Below are 21,523 nucleotides of genomic sequence, written 5' to 3'. Positions count from 1 at the left end.
TTCACTAGGGTCCCCATATTAATGTACAGTGAAGTGTCTTGAGAATGTTACAGTCTGGCCTTTCTGAAATGTTTCGTCAGAGCAGCACAGCTCTGTCATGTTTCTCTCAGAGATGTGCTTTCTGTCTTCTACTGACTCCATGGTTACTGCCTCACACCATCCATTGTCTGATTGCTTTGCCAAGGTCCTCAGCATTCATTTGAGAAGGATCTGGTATACTTTAATAATTCAATCAATTACATAGGATAGATAGATAGATAGATATATAGATAGATAGATAGATAGATAGATAGATAGATAGATAGATAGATAGATAGATAGATAGATAGATAGCAGCTGTGCACTTCTATGCAAACATAAACTCTACTCTTAACCCAAGCAGGTAGTTTATGAAACACATAAACTGTGATTAAAATGATTATAGCCTATTCTCATAGAACACATGAGATAATGCTGTAAATGCAAGACAGAGGCTTGTGTTTGTCGCACCTTCCCCTCACAATCTGATTCTGGGATCACTACCAGGCAGAAAGACGGAGCGAGAGCACATTTCCACTTCTAACGCAACACTATTATTGTACGTCTGTCTGTCTCCAGCCTCCTCCATCACACCCACACTCTGCAAAGGCGTTATCTTTGTCCTCCTCTAGATGACGCTCTTTTTTTATGGATCTAGTTAAATGGCCTTTTAAAGAACTTTGTTGGGTTTCATGGTCACATGTCCAATTAAAGCCCAGGAGAAGCATTGCTTTTCATTTTTTGTCATTTATAATTGTTATTTTAGACACCTTGTGTTTGTGTGTAATTTATTTCTCTGTTTTGATGAACATTGCTAACATTTTCATGTGGAAGACATTTTTCATTACCATACATTACAGTATACTCGCTTGACAGCTTGTTAACAGTAACATGGATAAGAGCCAAACCATATCAGATGGACGTATATTATGTTGTCAATCCAGTCAACATGAGCTTACACTCTAGAGACAACAGAAATAAATGTGCATTTACGAAAATGTAAGACATTTAAAAGATTGACAAATTAGCAAGTTTGATTCACCTTTTTTAATGTTGTTTTGTTTTTGTTTCCCTTTAGCTCTGTCCAGCTGGAAAGTGATGATGATGAAGTGACAAACAAAACGTGGGTTCTGACCCCCAAAGTGTACGAGAGCGACGTCACACATATTTTGAACAGCTTACTAGATGGCTACGATAACAAGCTGAGGCCAGACATCGGAGGTAGATTCTGTTTCTTTTTTTACATTCAGATCTGAGCTACTGAAGGTAGTTCAGCAAGTGTGTCATTTTGTTTAATAACTGACTCAAATGCATGTTTAATGTCCAAGAATACTGAACCTCTTTACATTTTGATTTAATAGCTTTAATAACACAGCAAACACCCTCTCAATTCCAAACCGTGATTCATTGTGTTTGTCTGACTGTCGAATCATACCACGTGTTTTGTGGGAATACTGCATCTTTCTGATTTACTCTTTCAGCTGGGGTTTTATTTAAGCGCACTTGTGTTTGAGCTGTGTTTGGTATACTATTTTAATTTTCAAAATCACTTTCCAAAAAAACAAATCTACTTCTTGTCACAAAATTATTTCTTTATGAAGATGTTCATTTGTGATATCCTCTGAAATCTACTAACTAAACTTGTAAGAACCTTCAGTCAATTAAAAAAGCAAGGTATAAACCCAGAACCCTATTTTATGAGCTCAACAAACTTATCAAACCACAATCTCCATTTCATAATGGATCTTCTGACCTCTGTGAAAACGTCCTGATTTTTTATACACAAAATGTTTTGCCCTGCCTCATTATACCTATCACTAACACAATGAATAGATCCCTTATAACTGGTTATGAACTTCCTGGACTGAAAGTAGCCATGATCACATCAGTATAAAAAAAAAAAAAACCTGGCTTTGCCGAAACTGTCCTGGGTAATTTTAGACCAATGTCCAATCTTCCATTTTTGTTTAAGTTCTTAGAAAAAGTAGTCGCCACACAACTACAGTCTCAAAAGGACAGAAACAATTTGCATGATCCTTTTGTTAGTCTGTATTTCTTCCTCTCCACAGTACAGAGACTGCACTTCTAAGAGTAGTGAATGACCTTCTCCTTGCATCTGATTCTGGTGTCATCAGTCTTCTAGTCCTCTTGGACCTGAGCACAGCTTTTGATAATGTTTGCCATTCTATACTCCTGTCTCGTTTGTCTGCAGTTGGCACTACAGAAACTGTCCTGCATTGGCTAAGCTCATATCTCTCAGACAGGCAACAGTATATTAGCATTTATACGCACAAGTCTCGATCCGTCACTTCTTCCCGTGGAGTGCCTCAAGGATCTGTTCTTGGTCCACTTCTGTTTTTAATCTACATGCTTTCCCTGGGTCAGATCATCAAGCGCCATCAATACGCAAATACATTTTTCTGCACAACTCAAATGTCTTTTCTTCTAGTTCTTTAACATCTTGCCTATATGATCTTAAAATATGGATGGCTCAGAATTTCTTAAAATTGAATACTGAAAAAACAGAGATTCTGTTAGTTGGCTTTGTCTTCTTTCATCTTGATTTTTCTATTAATATCAACAGAGTTATAGTACATCCTTCCCCTACTGTGCGTAATCTTGGTGTACTATTTGTTTCTGCACAATGCTTTGAACCCGATATCATCCAGCTTGCCAAGTCCTGTTTTTAACAACTTCGCAATAATTTCCGTTTATGACAATCCCTGAATTTTAAAGATGCTGAAACTTTTATTCATGGTTTGATAACTCAACGCCTGTACTATTGTAACTCTTTGTTAAATGGCCTACATAAAAAAGCCCTTAATCTTGCGTGTATTAATTATCTAGATCTAGAACATAAAATATTCCCTGTCTGCTTTATTTGGTTGATCATGTGACATTTTACATGTACTGTATTTGTGTTCATGTTGTCTATCAACTTAATGTAATGTGTCCTTGGGTTTTGAAATGCTCTACATAAATAGAATATTATTATTATCATTATTATTACAGTATTTATTAAACATTCAAGCTAAGCTTCAGTCATTTCTGTGCAGGTAGTTCCAGTAATCATCTGAGCCAAATGCTAATCATCGGCCAAAATTTGAAGGAGGAGTAAAAAATAAATGGAATACAGTGCATTTCAAAACGGCAGCAACTGCAATGAATGGGGCCTCAATGTAACATACTGACTTTGATATGCATGACATAAATTAAGATCTTAGTTTGTTTCTAGGACAAAGGGTTCGAAAAGTTAAGAATTCTTAAACTTGCGGTGGCACAATAGAGTTGGCCCTAGAGACACCAAAATTAATTATATTTCTATTGAGGGCCTTCCCTTTAAGTGTGCCAAATTTCATCATTCTCCTTCCTATGGTTCATAGGGCTGCCATAGGCAACATTTGGGGAGGAATAATAATTACAGTCCTTTCAGTGCTTGGCCCCTAATAAAAACAAGAGTTGCAAGCAGTTGTATTGGGGGCAAGCACCAAACATTCTGAAATATGTTATCAACGCTAGCTACAGTAAATCTTAACTATAGAAACATGAAAGTACTGCCTAGATGTGGTCTTTTGAGCTTTTTTTGTGCTCTTATGATGTCTAATGGGTTTGAAGGGGTTTATTTGGGTCTGAACTGGTTTGATATGGTTTCCGAAGGGTCGGTTGACGTTTAATGGGCTCTAAAGTGGTTTAATGTGGTGTTCATAGTGTTTATTGATTTTCCGGTCTTCATCTTACTTACTCTATGTCTGTCTGACCATAAAATCTTCAAAATTAAAACTTTTAGACAAAGTTTTATAAGCCGAAAACATCTAACCATCAGCAAACTTTATGTAGTTTGCATGGTAAAAGAGAAAATGATGCCTGCATCTTTGGGCCAAAAACACACATTGGAGAAAAAAAGTTATCGTTCCAGGACCACATGAGATGAGATTTGAGTGCACAGCTTTCTGCAGTTTACATTTTCAGCATGAAAGGAATGTAATTACTTTATGTACTGAACTCAGCATGCATTGCACTCAGAATAATAGACAGGCAAAGATATACTGTTACAGAAAGCCTAGATGAGATGTGATTACACAAACTCCTGATCTCTTCTGCACTTCATCATTTAACACAGGGGTTTGTGACCTCTCATGTTTTTGAATGCAGTCCAAAATATAAAAAAGTGTACTTTAGATAATTATGTTAGTCGATTAATGGAGACAGAAAATGAATAGTGGCCAAATAGCCTCAGTGGAGTTTTTGCATATATTATTAATAAATAAATACATAAATAAATAATTGTGTGTTTGAGGCTTCTTAAATTGGTGCAAAATTTTATAAAATATAAATTTTAGCTTTTTGTGAAAATTACTTTTGCCAATTTACCAAAATCAGTGCTTTTGTATAGAATACAGAGAACTGTCTCAGATTTGTCAAATACTAAATGATGCCTCTGTGATTTGTACACACTTTCAAGCTCAGTCTCACATTTCCACGCTACATCAATCAATCAATCACCTTTATTTATATAGTGCTTTAAACAAGATACATTGCGCCAAAGCACTGAACAACATTCATTTGGAAAACAGTGTCTCAATAATGCAAAATGATAGTTAAAGGCAGTTCATCATTGAATTCAGTTATGTAATCTCTGTTCAGTTGAAATAGTGTCTGTTTTAATTTGCAATCAAGTCAATGATATCGCTGTAGATGAAGTGACCCCAACTAAGCAAGCCAGAGGCGACAGCGGCAAGGAACCGAAACTCCATCGGTGACAGAATGGAGAAAAAAACCTTGGGAGAAACCAGGCTCAGTTGGGGGGCCAGTTCTCCTCTGACCAGACGAAACCAGTAGTTCAATTCCAGTCTGCAGCAAAGTCAGATTGTGCAGAAGAATCATCTGTTTCCTGTGGTCTTGTCCTGGTGCTCCTCTGAGACAAGGTCTTTACAGGGGATCTGTATCTGGGCTCTAGTTGTCCTGGTCTCCGCTGTCTTTCAGGGCAGTAGAGGTCCTTTCTAGGTGCTGATCCACCATCTGGTCTGGATATGTACTGGATCCGGGTGACTGCAGTGACCCTCTGATCTGGACACAGACTGGATCTGGTGGCCACGGTGACCTCGGAACAAGAGAGAAACAGACAAATATTAGCGTAGATGCCATTCTTCTAATGATGTAGAAAGTACGGTGTTATGTGAAGTGTTCCGGTTCCAGTTTACCTAATTAATGCAGCCTAAAAATCCTTTAACGGATTTGGATATTAAAAGCATATTAGTATGTTATGTGTATGCCAGGTTAAAGAGATGAGTCTTTAATCTAGATTTAAACTGCAAGAGTGTGTCTGCCTCCCGAACAATGTTAGGTAGGTTATTCCAGAGTTTAGGAGCCAAATAGGAAAAGGATCTGCCGCCCGCAGTTGATTTTGATATTCTAGGTATTATCAAATTGCCTGAGTTTTGAGAACGTAGCGGACGTAGAGGAGTATAATGTAAAAGGAGCTCATTCAAATACTGAGGTGCTAAACCATTCAGGGCTTTATAAGTAATAAGCAATATTTTAAAATCTATACGATGTTTGATAGGGAGCCAGTGCAGTGTGGACAGGACCGGGCTAATATGGTCATACTTCCTGGTTCTAGTAAGAACTCTTGCTGCTGCATTTTGGACTAGCTGTAGTTTGTTTACCAAGCGTGCAGAACAACCACCCAATAAAGCATTACAATAGTCTAACCTTGAAGTCATAAATGCATGGATTAACATTTCTGCATTTGACATTGAGAGCATAGGCCGTAATTTAGATATATTTTTGAGATGGAAAAATGCAGTTTTACAAATGCTAGAAACGTGGCTTTCTAAGGAAAGATAGCGATCAAGTAGCACACCTAGGTTCCTAACCGATGACGAAGAATTGACAGAGCAACCATCAAGTCTTAGACAGTGTTCTAGGTTATTACAAGCAGAGTTTTTAGGCCCTATGATTAACACCTCTGTTTTTTCTGAATTTAGCAGTAAGAAATTACTCGTCATCCAATTTTTTATATCGACTATGCATCACTAAATCGCATGTGAAAATACAAAAAAATAAGTGTGTATTCTCTAATTCTAAAGTTTATTCTAGAGTTGTCAAGCAATAAAAAAAGATGAATCTAATAAATCACAAATTAATCGTACATCAAATTTGGCTATGCAGTGACCACAAACTATTACATTATATTGCATAGATCAATTAATGGCACGTCATTAAAATATCAAGCAAAACATTTTCTAAAGAGAAGCTGGTTTGAAATTATACATCTACAGATTTAGTGTTGACAAACATTTTCTAGAAACTTCTAGAAACGTACATAGATTACCATAAAATCTCATTAAATCTAAGTTTGTCATAATTTACTCAGTGTTATGTTGTACTTATAACTTCATTTCTTCTGCAGAACACAAATAGTGATATAACACAACTAATGATTTAATGAATATCCTTTGAAGTCGGTATATAATGACAGTATGTTATCATTTACTTTAACAAGAGTGTCAAATAATATGTACATCTGGCTTTTTTTCATGTGCTCTGATTGTTTTTTGTTAAAAAAAAAAACAAAAAACTTACTCCATTGTTATTACCTTAATAAACCTTGTCAAATTTACTCTGAACTAACTGAACTAACTGTACATTTTCTCTCCTCTGCTGTCTACAGTCAAACCAACCGTGATCCAGACTGACATGTTTGTCAACAGTATTGGTCCAGTAAATGCCATCAACATGGTAAGAGATATCCTCTAACACATTTTTATGAATGTAAAAGTATAAAGTGTTTCTTTCAGGAAATGCATTTTTATTTTATAATGTATCAGTATATTTTTTATACACAAATGTTATTAACATTAGAAACTAAAAAACCTGTGAAGCTGAAATTCTTACACATACTGTATCTCAGAGTGATATTACAAATTGCAATCCAGTCTATTTTTTTTTTTTTTTTTGTAGCCAATTTTATTTTATTTTTTGTCTATTTTTTGGATGTTTATGAATGCTTGCATGCTCACATACTTTTTTTTAATTGTGTGATATAAATTCACAGTTGTGAGTTATGAATATGTAAATGTCAGATATGAACTCGTAATTGCACGAAAGAAGGTTCGGAGTCAATTCTGACTTTTCTCAGAATTTTGAGATATGAACCTGCAAATGTGAGTTATAAAGTCCAGTTCTGAGAGAGAGAGAAAAAAAATACTATTTTCTTAAAAATTATCTCACAATTCTGACTTTATTTCCCAGAATTGCAAGTTCATATCACGCAATCCTGACTTTAGAACTTTAAATTGCAAGCCAGAATTGTGCAAAACAGATTCGATTTTTGACCAATGACCGTTTTTTTATATATTCAGTTATTGAAACGGGCTTCTATACATACTCATTGAGAATATCTGCAGTAAATGAATATTGAATGTCCAAACAAAGGTCATTCTGGGAGATATCCAATTAAAGGAGTGAATACTGTTCAGTATTCTCTGTCAGTCCCAGGACTGAGGCGACTATCTAATTGCAGCTTTTTTTTTTTTTTTTTAAATAAGAAGATAATTAAAGAACAAAGTGACCCTAAGGAAACTACACACATACAAATGAACAAATAATTAACAGATATCAACTGAAACATATGACTATACAGTTGTAATAATATACAAACTTCATAATCTCTGGAAGAAGGAGGCAGGAACTGGCGGACAATCAAATCAAGATTTAATGACAAAATAAAAACAAAACAGCACGACAGCCCCTCACGGACGACTGCCATGCACAAACAAAACCAAACACAAAATAAAACATTTTTTCCTGTATGGTATGCATCTGTACGAAAAGGAGTTGATCCAATTCCCTTCTCTTCGTAAAGTTGAACGCTTATTCTCATTGGGACTAAGGGCTATGCATTCAAGCACTGGTTTTCACACAAATATCTGAAAGGTCTGCCCTTTCTGATTCCTTAGGAGTACACGATTGACATCTTCTTCGCCCAGACGTGGTATGACAGGCGGTTAAAGTTCAACAGCACCATGAAGGTCCTGCGTCTCAACAGCAACATGGTGGGAAAAATCTGGATCCCTGACACGTTTTTCCGCAACTCTAAGAAGGCAGATGCCCACTGGATCACCACACCTAATCGCATGCTTCGGATATGGAACGACGGGCGTATACTGTACACTTTAAGGTACATGCAATTTTTAATTGTGAATTATCATGCATTAACTGAGCGTACCCAGATAGCAAGCACTGAAGCAATGCAAAGTCATCGCTGAAGGCAAATTGCACTGAATTAGTTACAAAGCAATGTTGGTTGAATATCAGTTCTGCTCTCTCAGGTAATGTTAAAACAGTGTTACGTTTTTAATACTTGCTGATGTTAATTCTAGATTCTTGTTGATTTTGAATGATCATTGAAATTAACAAAAATAATAAACTGTGATGTTAACAACAACAACAACAACCACAGCAGTAGTGTCACAAAATCAACATTATACTGTGATTCTAAATCACTGTTTTTTTAAGACTGAAAAACAACTCAAATTTAACATTTCAATAGTTTGTTGTTAAAGTGCTGACCAGTTAAAGACAAAAAGAAGCCTGTGAAATAAAGAAAAAAATACAGTAAAAGTGGAACCAAAAGGAAACTAGTCCTAAAATACTGTATATGTATAAATATTAATGCTGTAAAATGATTAATAGCGATTAATCGCATCCAAAATAAAGGTATTTGTTTACATAGTATATGTGTATACTGCGTATATTTATTATGTACATGTACGGTAAATACAAACACATGCACGCATATATTTAGGAAAAATGTTGATAATATAAAAATATATAATATAAAAAAGGAATATGAATATATAAATGTATAAACGTAAATATTTGTAAAATATATACTGTATCTGTGTTTATTTATATATACATAATAAATATACACAATACACATACATATATAATGTAAACAAAAACTTTCATTTTGGGGGTGATAAATATACATATTATACTATACATACAATGACAATGCTTCAGGACTCAAATTTTACAGTATTATGAATGCAAGTGCCCAAAGTTTCAAGTCTTAAAGATGTTGTTTACTACCACATTATTTATTTATGTTTGTTTGTTACTGATGAAATGTCACCAGAGAGCAAGTCCATTTAATCGTTAGTATTGTTAACTGTTTAATTGATTCACCATGCAACTCTAGTATTATTTGCTTTTAGGAAGAATTCATCCAGTTATAACAATTATGATGCATGACTGCTGTTTATAGCACTTGATTTGTCAGTCGTTTCATTATTGTGCTGCTGTATGTACATCAGCGAATTCTAGCACCTTCCATATAAATGAGGGGTGTGCTAATGAAATGGCTTTTAAAAAGGAATGTAATTAAGGACATTTCTGTCTGTAGGTTGACCATTGATGCAGAGTGCCAGCTTAAACTGAATAACTTTCCGATGGATGAACATTCATGTCCCCTGGAGTTCTCAAGCTGTAAGTCTGGCCATACGCCCTACATGCAAATCCATCCACATCTCTTCCATTCTTTATTGCTTTTCCTCAACAGTTTTCTACACCTCATGTCTGCTTCCGCACTCAGATGCAGCTGAGAGCATAGAAACCATTTTTAGGATGCTAATACAGACATTGCACTTCTATTTTCGTCCTGAAATATTAAGGACGGATAATGAGGAGAGTGAAAATGTGGCCAAATGTGGAGAGACGTTTCTTCACATGCTCACACGAGCAAGCTGTGCCGGGAAGAAACCACCCCCATGGAATTCTTCCTGTCCTTTGACTTCTGGAGAAGATGTGGGGGAAATGGTTTATGATGGTAATAATGAAGCAGCAGATGTACCATGGACAGTCTAATGGGATAGCATCATCTGTAGTTTCAAAAGAAATGAAAAAACATAGTGGTTTTGTGTTATTTTATGAGAGTTTGCAAATTGTTGTAGATTATCTGTGGGAAGAAGCTAGTGAGCTTGTGTCTCCTCGTGCTTTGAAAACCACACTTCTTTCTCAACCCACATGGACTGACAGTGAGTTTGTGGAAAAGGACTTAAGATATCAATGTCTTGAAGCCATAAAACATGGAAACCCAACAAGTGTGTGTGTGTGTGTGTGTGTTGTGAAAAAGTGTTTGTCCTGATTTCTTATGTTTTTGTGTACTCCTCTATACTAACTTGTTTTAGAAATAGAAAAAAAAAAATCTAACATAAAACAAAGGCAACCTTAGTAAACACAAAATACAAATACATACTGTTTTTTTTTTATTATTATTATTATTATTATTATTATTATTATTGAAGCCAAAAAAAGTTATTTGATATCAGCTGGGCCTTTGTGAAATGTCCCCTGTAGTTACTAATTCCCAAATAGATGAAACTGCATTTATAATGGGGTCCAACCGGACTAGCGGGGACTCGTCCAAGAGTCACAAAAGACCCAATGACAACATGGAAGACCACTGATTCATTCTTTCAGTTGAGGCTTCAGGGCATCTGGTTTATGAAGCCAGACAACGATCCAAAGTGATTGGGATGTGGTGACAAGACATTACACTGGCAATTCATGCTCAAAAACCACTCAGTGTGCTGATTGTGCTGAACTGAAGCAGTTCTGATATAAGAGTGGTCCGAAAAGCACTGTGAAAGACCTTGACCAGAAGCAGTCGGTTGCACTTATTGCTGCTAAAGATGGCCCAACCAGATTGTAAGTTTCAGGGGGCAATTACTTTTTCACATGAGTGATGAAATTGCTTAAAAAATGTCTGTATGTAATCATGTTGCCTTTGTGTTAAATTTTTATTCATTTTTTTTTTGATAATCTAAATGATATACACACAAAAACAAAGGAAATGATATATTCATGTGCATGATATATTCAAAGGCATATTCACTGTGTATGTATATAAAAAGATATTATATAAATATATTCAGAAACCTAGCCTTCACTGCACTTTTTGCTGGAGTGGTACAAATCACTACTGCTTCTAGGCATCAGCTTGCATAGTCTAGCAGAGTGATGCCTCTGTGCTGAGCGTCCTAATGGCTTGATAAAGTCCATACAAATTCACTTGAATTGGACCTCAATCCGAGGGAAAGGACACAATGGTGCTTTAGAGGCAATGGGGGTTTTTTGTGTTCACGGGAAGTTGCACACCATCTGTGAACGTTACTGCAAATGCCTGGCCAGTAAAATCCTGTCATAGGATTATGGCGAGCTGCCATGAATGACACTTCTGAAGGCTCTGTGGTGGTAACATCTGGGTCACGATGTCTTTTGTATTTATGCTTTGAGTCACGTGAGGTCATTTATATTTGCAAAACCATATATTTTTATTTTACCACATTTTTTACCTTCCCCTTCCGCACCCTCACGCCTCTTCTTTCCCTTGAGCAGCATTTACACTCATGTTTCCTAATAATTGCAAAAACCCATGCCAGTTCGTCCACCAAATTAGCAGACGCCTGAAGTGAGGTTTTGACCCCTTGAATCATGATGGTCACTTGGGGTCAGTACACTGCATCCCTGTGCATGCCCTCACCTTGCGGTTATTACCCAATACCCCTGCTGCACTCAATGGTATTTAGTTCTGTCTGGCAGTTTCCACTTTTATAATGGGGCATTGGTCTTCGCTTCACAATCACCCTGCAACATTATGAAGGTCAGTGTGATTGTGAGGAGAGAGAGAGTGAGGGAAACAGGCAATGCTTGATGCATTTACTACCCCATTGGGTGGTGGTCATTAATGTTAAAGTGGGCAGAATGCTAGAACTAACGAGCTGTAAAAATAATCATAATTTTTAGCTTTTCGGTGAAATATTGTGCTACGAACATCGTTAACAGCTTTAACTTGTCAATGCTGGCAAATTACCAAAGTGGGATCGTGCTTGGCTAGCTGTGCATTAAACAATTTTAATGCATTTTGTGGAAACAACGACTAGGGTTGTAAGTAGATATCCCAATCTCTGTGGTCTAGACAGCTCTGCAGGAAGGCTATCTTGATTGTTATTCTGGCCTACAAGCCGTCATTAGCACTTAATGGGGCAGCTGTGGCCTAATGGTTAGAGACTTGGACTAGTTACCTGAAGGTCACAGTTTTGAGTCTTGGTGCTGGCAGGATTTGCAGGTGTGTGTGGGGTAGGGTGAATGAACAGTGCTCTCTTCCACCCTCAATACCCATGACTGAAGTGCTCTTGAGCAAGGCACTGAACCCCCAGTTGCTCCCCGGCGCTGGATCTATAGCTGCCCACTGCTCCGGGTGTGTGTTCACAGTGTGTGTGTGTTCACTGCTCCTGGTGTGTGTTCATGGTGTGTTCACTTCTCACTGCTGTGTGTGTGCACTTGGATGGGTTACTTGCAGAGCACCAATTCTGATTATGGGTTACCACACTTGGCAAATGTCATGACTTTCAGTTCACACTTTCATTTAAGAACATAGCTATCTGAGGATATCTGTGTTCTAGCTCAGCAGCTACTCTCATCACCTGAGATTTAAGTGGTGATCTCTTGAGCTCCTCTAGAGGCTTTCTAGTTGAGCCTCTTCATTGGTTTTGTGTATCCAGTCAAGTATTGCTTGATAGCATAGCTACCTAAGGTAAGCTGTGCTCTTTACTTGGGTGAGGTGTTCCCATTTCTGCCAGGTTATTTTAGGTAAGGTTTCTAAGGAAAGGCTTGGCGTATGCCTGTTGCATTCTTGGTGCTCTTCCACAAGGTGGACAGGCACTCGCCTCAGAGAGGCATGATTGGATTTCATTCCACAATGTGGCCCCTAGGTGGTGCAGTACGAAGTTCCCAAGAAGATGAACGTCTTGGGTTATCCATTCGGCCAGCCTATTTACGTCTCCTTCAGACAGTTAAGTTGGTTACCTATTTAGCAGATGCCCTTTTATACTTCCGGGCACCCCGCCTATGAAGTCATGGGCCATGTGCACCAATAGGATTGGCATTGTATTTGTAATATAATTGATATGAATTTATAACTTATACTATTTGTAATATGATTTATATGAATATAAATATAGACATATAAATGCGTATAAATATTTTCTAAATATATATATTGTATATGTGTGTATTAATATAATCACAAGAAATATACTTAATATATAACTTATTTTGTATGCAATTAATCGTGATGAACTGTTTGACAGCACTATATTGTGTAAATATTAATATTAACTCTTATTTTGATTAACAGTTAGCATAATTAGAGATATTAATGTATTCTCACTGTATGAGTCAAATGTAATGATTTTTCTTCTATGCCAAAAATCATTAGGACATCAAGTAAAGATCATGTTCCATGAAGATATGTTGTAAATTTCCTACCGTAAAGATATGTTTTTATAAATTGTATTTTGTGATTAGTAATATGCATTGCTAAGAACTTAATTTGGACAACTTTAAAGTTGATTTTTTAGCACCTTCAGATGCCAGATTTTCAAATAGTTTTATCTCAGTCAAATATTGTCCTATCCTAAGAAATCATACATTTATTTATTTATTTAGCTTTCAGATGATGTGAAATCCACTTTATTACTGCAGGTCACATATTAAACTGGCACTGCATATATTTATTTAATTGCGTCATAGCAATTTTGAATTTACTATGGCATAATGCTTTATTTTGATTTTAAATGGGTTTAATATATCATGCAGCCAGGAAAATGGTCTAATAATGTGTTTCATGAATTCTCATGCATGAAATGCACCACCTCCAGTAGTTTGCTGGTTAATTGACAAAAGTAAAATGCAATCGAGGTTTTTTTTTTTTTAAATCGAGTACTTGATTGGATTTGAAGAATGCTGACAGCCCTAATATTGACCTGCATTGTGTTGTCTATTTTTCTGGAGTGGCCTGGAACAATCACACTTAGGTTTGTATTGAAGCAAATATGCCTAGTTTGAAAGCAGCTTTAGACTAGACAGATGCTGTCCATCCTGATGCCCACATGACATGAAATTAATTTCCTTGTTAAAGAAAAGCTCCTTTCTCCAACAGGGAATGCATTTCCTGCCATGAGCTGGAAGAGTCCAGTGCTCCGAGGGCATTGTTAAAACAGGCAGAGGTGCTTCAGAAGTCTGACACAGTTCTTCAATTTAGCCTGTCACAAAATGGGAAATGTACAGCTTGACTCAATATGAGGGGTCCAGAATGCACCATGGAGGCATCTTGTTAGGGCACTTTGTTCATGTAAACTGAAGCACAGGTCCTAAGCTCTTAGGGTGTTGTTGCACAGTTTAATTGTTGTCATACGAAACCCAGCAGTGACAGAGTAGAATCAGTAACGGAGCAACCAAACACACGAGCCAAACGTTTTGTAGCCCATAGCAAGTGTAGGCCTTGCTTCCTGGTTTCATCAAAGTTTGAAGCGGCAGTAGAACAAAAAAATATATATGAACTGAGTTATGAAAAATATGAAATGCAACAGTCTCTTGACTGAGGAAACAGTTCAGTTTGGACTGAAGACCGATGAGCCACTGATATGTGCATGTGTGAACCCAACACTTGAATGAAGAGGACAAATTAACATTTTTATGGTTTCTCATGGTTAATGTAAAAAGATGAGCTGATGAAAACTAGTTTATTCACTTTATTTGCTTAATACAGTACATGTAAAACAACATTATTGGGTTCTTTAAGAAATAAAATTGCAGATAAGTTTCATCATTGCATGATTATGTAAACGAATCAGTTATTTGAATTAGTTTGTTGAAATGAACTGAAAGAATCAGTTAATGGAAAAGAATCAATTTTCTCCGTTTGCCTGAGGCTCTGAATTACAGGTAATAATGTTGTAAATAATGTTCAGTTTCATAAGAACTCAATATATCAACAGAAGCCATGGGGATTAATTTTGTGTAGCATGATATACTTGTTTTACTCTCAAAAGCCACTGAGTTGCATTTTATAAATCACTAAGGAATATGGTTTCAACTTTACTGTTTTACTGAAGAAGAAAAAAATCATGTACATCCTGGATGGTCAAAGGATAAGAAAATTAATAGCAAACTTTCATTTTTGGGTGAACTATCCTTTAATGTATTGAAAATTTAAGGCTGTTTTTGATGTATATACAAAATTTTTAAACACCATAGCTATACATATTTCATAATCTCAATTTGCAAAAGCTTATACATTCGATGGAAAAATCATGTAATTGTTTATTGATATTAGGCTTTGAATAAATTACATTTTTCTCATTTATCTTTGGTATCTTTTGTAGATTTCAATATAAATTATAAAAATAAATATTTTTTTATTATTATTTTTATTGGTAATTAATTGTCTCTCGCTGAATGACATTTACATATACATACATGTATGCACTTATGCATTTTATCCAAAGCAATGTTTTTATTACTTTCCAACAGCCGCTAGTGCAGATATTTGTTGTTTTTTTGGACCAACTCCATTTCTTTGTTTGTGCAGATGGCTACCCCAAGGAGGAGATTGTATACAAGTGGAAGCGCAGCTCGGTGGAGGTTGGAGACATCCGCTCCTGGCGTCTTTACCAGTTCTCCTTTGTTGGCTTGAGAAACACCACAGAGGTTGTCAGGACTGTGTCAGGTATTACAGCTTTTTTTACATCTTATATACTTGCATGCTTTTTCTTACATTTCTAAAATTTGTTGCAAACTTGTTTGCAAAAGCAAGGTTAACTGAACAGAAAGGCCCAATTCTTTAGATTGTATACCATTTGTAATTTAAACGTGCAGTATGGAGTTTTTGGCCACCAGGGGTCACTCAATCAAAATAATAACATAAGACGTACTTTGATGACGTCGGGAAAGAGCGTAAGACTCATGGGAGTTGTTGTTCATTGGAACACGCGCTCTGTCGCTTCCCACATTCCTCACTCATTCTAACTTAGTATTTTGACAATCACGTCTTTTCGAACGGAGAGATATATGAATTATGAGACCCCTATCAAATCAATATTCCATCTAGCTAGTAGTAATAGATGTTAAAAAACACGGTCGCCTTTCATTAATAATAATGATTAGGTTTATACTATGATATTGAACAAGTTAGTGAACTGCATTTGAAGCTACTTTACCCAGCTAGATATAAAACAAATGTAGATTTACATGAGAGCTAGTCCGTCTGCGTTTTACACAAGACATCATCATTTCACAAAATATACAGATAGATAAAGTTAGCTGAATGGATTTATACCTGTTTATCAGAATGCAAGCGAGTTCTGCATCTCTCTGTAGTTTCAGCTTGTCACGAAGCTCTCTCTATCTTGGAAATGCAACTCCAATATTTACCCGTGTCTTGTTGCTTCTCTTGTCCCAAAACCATCTCGGGTCATTCATTTCACCAGCACGTTTGTGCTACACAGAACGTGCAGGCAAAGCATAATCATGATCCATAACTAAATTATTGATTGAGGTTTAAATATGAATATAAACAATATAAATATAAAATATAATAGTCTCGATCAAGGCTAGCTACTACTTTTTCTTCTTCGTCTTGTCTTTGCTTCTGTTCACCTTTGTATTTGGCGATTCCACAGGAAGTTAGATAAACTAGAGGGGTCAAAGAAATGGAAAATAAAGAAACGTGTCGTGTCTTCTAATTAAACTATAATTTTCTCTGGATTTGAAAGTTCGTGGAAACTGTCGGGATGATGTAAGTTCACAACTAAAAAATATATATAACATAGATATAGTGATTTCTGCTATTTCTAAAGCAGAAAAATTACATATTGTGCCTTTAATTAACAGTAATAGTTAGTTTGTGTACTAAAATATATGTTAAAGTAGTTCTTGACAAGCATATTTTAATAGGTTTTTCTATTTGGTCGATAGCTGCCACAAGTGGCTCTTTTATAATAAACTATGCTTTGTGCACTTGGTCAATTGATCAAAAAGCTTTTAAACTGAGTGTCTTGACACATTGATTTTTTTTTTTTTTTTTATCAAGTGTCTTAGCAGTTGGTACCTTGGTTTCAGCATTTCCCACAGTGAGCAGCAATGGCAAAATATTTTTTTTAATACTAGTGTTTTTGTCACAAAATGTCATTTTAAGAGTAAGAATGTATTTCTACACTGAAATTTGAGGTAAGTTTTTAAATATAGCTTTCATTTGAAAATTTACTCCAATGTTTTCAGAGTTGTGAGGACCAAGTGATCACCGGACGAACCCCCGAGAACGCTCTTATCTCAATTAGTCCTTTTGACATTAGCCGCTGGCTCAGATGTCTCTGTAGTGGTTAAACATGAGATATACTTAATTTGGGGTATATCTAATGCTTCACTTCATGGAGATCAATGCATTGGCCTACGGCTGAATTACAGCTGTGGCGAAACAGAGCCACATCACACGACAGCAAGTGTGATCTCATTTACCAGCATGTAGCTTAAAATGTACCGAAAACATTGCAGGGTGGTGTGAGATGATGAATTGAGTGAGACAGAGAACAATGACAAAAATAACAAGAGAGAGCGGTGATTGGCTTGTGGAGGGAGTCAGCCACCATTCTCTTGCATCATGGGAATCGCTTTAAAAAGATTGTGAAAGGTGTAAGTGTAGATACATGCTTCCTTTTTCGGATTAGAGCTATTCTCAGAGTGACCTGATGCTGTGACATGCAGTCGCGCTGTTGTCTGTGTGCATCGGTCTGTGTGATTTGGCTCGAGTCATGAATGCCCTGGGACACATCAACTTCCTTCTCGGTTTACAGACACCCACGGTTTGCAGATGAGACTCTGGTGGTGCTAATCTGGAGGCAGTGGTGGTGAATGAACATGCCTCTTTTTGAGGGCATGAGTATACATTTTTAGGCTCTCAGCTCTCTTGATTGGTTCAGATTTACAGAAGATATGAAATGCCCTTTTACCACCATACAGACTAATATTTTCTACATTGGTTTTCTTTCCTCAGGCTACAACATAAAGACAAAAATATAAAGCTGGTTTCTGAAAGTAGCAACACTATTAAGCAGAGATGGAAACCGTGACTTGGACTCGAGTTACACTTAAGTCTACACTTAAAAATTGATGATAACTACTAAGATAACTCTAAAGATAATGATACAAACACTATCGTTTCTATGCGCCTTTCCTGTAATAGCTGTAGTGCGGACTCTGCTGTTCTTCAACACGGAGAACAATTTTTAAAACTATATAAAACTTTATCTCAATCTTTAGTTATCTTGATTGGTGTGAACGGGCCTTTAGACTTGAAGACAAAGACTCATCAATACTAGTCATTGCCGATTATATTCTCTCTTTCACAGCATCAAACGGCATATTTTTCTATTCATTCCTTATTCTTTCATTCTCTGTCAGAGATGTACAAATATACAACAAATATGCGATAATATTATTATAGTCTTACCTTTTGACAATCTTCATGTCATTTAAGTTTAAATGCAATCCAGTGTTTCCCATAAATTACCTTCTCTGACGACCAACACAGTTTCATAAAGAACTTTTTTTTTTACACTTATCTTAATAACATAAACTGTATTTGAAGTTATTTATTTGGCAAAGCATCTGTCAAACAAACTAAAACCAAAAGTATGATATTGCTTTGTGTCATTACCACATTACGAAAGGCTTCAGTTGCACACAACACGGACAGTTAAGCATTATTTTCACATTCACGATGAGACACATTTGTTCACATGTTTTCATTGAAACTGCAAGTTTCTGTATGAAAAAAAAAGAATCAGCAAGTGAAGAAATTATGACAACAAAAGATAGTTTGCTTATTGTTAAACTGTATAATATATGTATTCTAAAATATAGATTTTTAATTAACATTTATTTTACATTGCAGTTGTATTACAGTATAATATATTGCTATATACTACTAATAATATGAATAAAAATCATAATTGGACCGGACTTGGTCCTTAGTGACTTGTGCTATTAAGTTGACATTTTTTCAGTAGTTTGGTCATTCATCTGTTTTAAAAAGATTGTTGTGCCTAAGAAAGATCAGTTGCTGAATTATGCCTAAATTGCAATCTCCCAGCCTGGCCAGCTAAAAAAAAGTGTTCAAAAGCCCTCTGAAACCAGGCTGAAATAACTAGATTATATAAGTATTCTGACCTGTAACTCAGCTCTAGCTGTGATTAGAGCCTCAAGTCTTTTTTGGATATGATTCAACAAGCTTTAATCATCTGGGGATTTTCTGCCATTTTTCTCTGCATATCCTTTCAAGCTGTGTCGGGTTGGATGGGGGCTGCCAGTGGACAGACATTTTCAGGTTTCTCCAGATTTTCTCAAATCCAGGCTCTGGCTGGGCCACTCAGTATTTATAGTAATCTCTAAAACACTTTTGCATTGTCTTGGCATGCTTAGGATACTTGTCCTATTGAAAGATGAACCTATGGCCCAGTCTTAGGTCCTGAGCACTTTAAGCAGTGTTTTCATAGAGAATGTGTCTGTATTTGCACATCGCATCTGTATACTTCTACATTTTGCAACTCCTAATGAGTATAGTGGACAATATCTATGCCGTGGAAAACCGGGGTTCGATTCCGTGCCCTATTCAGATTATAATGTTTCACTGAAGCGTGCGGATTGAATACACCCATTCAACAGAAAACAAAGCAGAGAGACTGAGAGGAATAAGACATCATTCAGCCCAAGAAGATGTGATGAGGATTACCTCAGGATTTGAGATGTCCTCAGAAAAAAGAATGAAGCACTTTATTCAGCAGAGATCATAAACATGAGTCTCTTTTTATTTATTTATATACTTGTACTAGTTTTCACATAACGTATACACATTTTACTAAACTAAACTATAATTCCTGACTAAATTTATAATCAAGTGAAACATTATGAAGTTTCAATAACAATATACAATACTACTGTAGGTGAGGAATGTATATTGTCATTCCTTACCTACTTATTCGTATATATATATATATATATATATTTATTTATTTTATTTTTTTTATGTGTTTTTTGTTCTGTTGCTGTCATTCTGTTGCACTGCGGAGCTTCTGTAACGAAGAAAAAAAAAAATCCTCGTATGTGTGAACATACCTGCCAATAAAGCTCATTCTGATTCTGATTCTGATATTATTATACTTTTCAAAAGCTTGATGTAAATAAATAAATGTAAATGATCTTTCAATTTATCCCACTGTTTAACTCCACTCCCAAGTGGATATTGAAGTACGTTGTGGGATAATTAAATATATTCTAAATAAACTACAAACATAAAATTATATAGATTTATTTTGACCTCACATTTTATCTTGTAACTCCTCCCTCTCAGTGACACAGCTGACTGAAAGGCTCATTATGCAGCTCATTATGCAGGCCTTTGTCTTCTCAGGTGTTAATCATAATGATATTCATGACAGTTGACGCCTACTCACATATGTTTTTCACTAACCACGCATAAAATTTTTTTTTCAAAGTTAAACTCAAAGTTTATTTATTTAATTTTATTAATTTTTTGCAGTTAAAACTCTTATCGAAGGTTATGTGCTTTTTAGGCTTTTCATAGTTTGAAAAAGATACATGCTTTTATCTCATCTCGTTTAGATCTGCAGTCACCGCAGATCACTGTCTTAAGAACACAAATGGGAGAATTAGAATTTCTGACATGAAGATGATGATGATGCCTCACAAACTTTTAAGCTTCTCCAGGCTGCAGTTTTTCTTTTATCAAAGATCTTCTGCATCAAACCAGTTCTCCCTCTCTCTCATCAAACACCAACTGGATCCTCAACAAACTGACAAAGGACTCTCTCTTTCAGATGGGTGAGACATGCAAGTATCAAGTTTAGTCTTATTATTTGATGCAGTAAGAATTACTCCCCTCTTTTCAAAAGACGTGTTGAAAATCAGGATGATTCATTCACGCTGTTGATCTGCTGTATTGCAGATTTTGGCAAAACTGCATGATTTTATTCTTTATTCTGCTTAACTTTATTCTGCTTAAACTTTCCTAGTCATGCCAATTGTTGCTGCATGCTCTTAAATAATGTTGGTCAGTATTAGAATATTATTATCCATGGCAAAGAGTGTAATATATCTTACTATAGTAGGATTTTGGCTTTTAGCTATCTAGCAGTATCATCATCAAAACATTGCCATCTTCTCATTGGCTGGAAGTATGCAGTGCCTCGTTCCCTTCTCAGGGAACTAAACTGTACCTACAGGTAATTAGGCTGCCCCTGAGCATTCACTTAAAATAACTGCAACCTATACTTAAACAAGACTGCATAAATAATTATTGTAGTGTAAAAATTATGGGTATACTTATAAAGAAAGACAAAGGAAAAAATATGCAAGCCATGACACCATTCTCCCCTCTTATGTAATCAGCCTACTTAGTGCAACAGTGAGTCGAATCTCGCTGCAGAACTATGGAACTACACATGCAATTACTATCAACACATGCATCCCTATTACTTTATATAAAATGACTTATGATTTATGTCTGGAGGAATGGGTGAAAAGTGTTATACTCTTTTACTCAAGCGCAGAATATTACAGTGAGTTGGAGGTGCTTTTT

At 36.0% G+C, this 21,523-nt stretch overlaps 1 protein-coding gene across 4 annotated transcripts in view; it reads left to right on the top strand.

Annotated features, from left to right (window-relative positions):
* The window catches only part of LOC127986631 (gamma-aminobutyric acid receptor subunit gamma-2-like), a 48,924-nt gene that overhangs the window by 5,713 nt on the left and 21,688 nt on the right, over nucleotides 1-21,523 (top strand). For all 4 annotated transcript variants that reach the window (XM_052588947.1, XM_052588946.1, XM_052588945.1 and 1 more), the window contains exons 2-6: nucleotides 1,097-1,239; nucleotides 6,692-6,759; nucleotides 7,980-8,200; nucleotides 9,431-9,513; nucleotides 15,461-15,598. In XM_052588947.1, the coding sequence (XP_052444907.1) occupies nucleotides 1,097-1,239; nucleotides 6,692-6,759; nucleotides 7,980-8,200; nucleotides 9,431-9,513; nucleotides 15,461-15,598 (653 nt within the window). The remainder of the gene's footprint in view (nucleotides 1-1,096; nucleotides 1,240-6,691; nucleotides 6,760-7,979; nucleotides 8,201-9,430; nucleotides 9,514-15,460; nucleotides 15,599-21,523) is intronic.

The sequence above is a fragment of the Carassius gibelio genome, chromosome B21, assembly GCF_023724105.1.
Source record: "Carassius gibelio isolate Cgi1373 ecotype wild population from Czech Republic chromosome B21, carGib1.2-hapl.c, whole genome shotgun sequence".
Classification (NCBI taxonomy): Eukaryota; Metazoa; Chordata; class Actinopteri; order Cypriniformes; family Cyprinidae; genus Carassius; species Carassius gibelio.
This window is presented reverse-complemented; position numbering and strand designations above follow the sequence as displayed.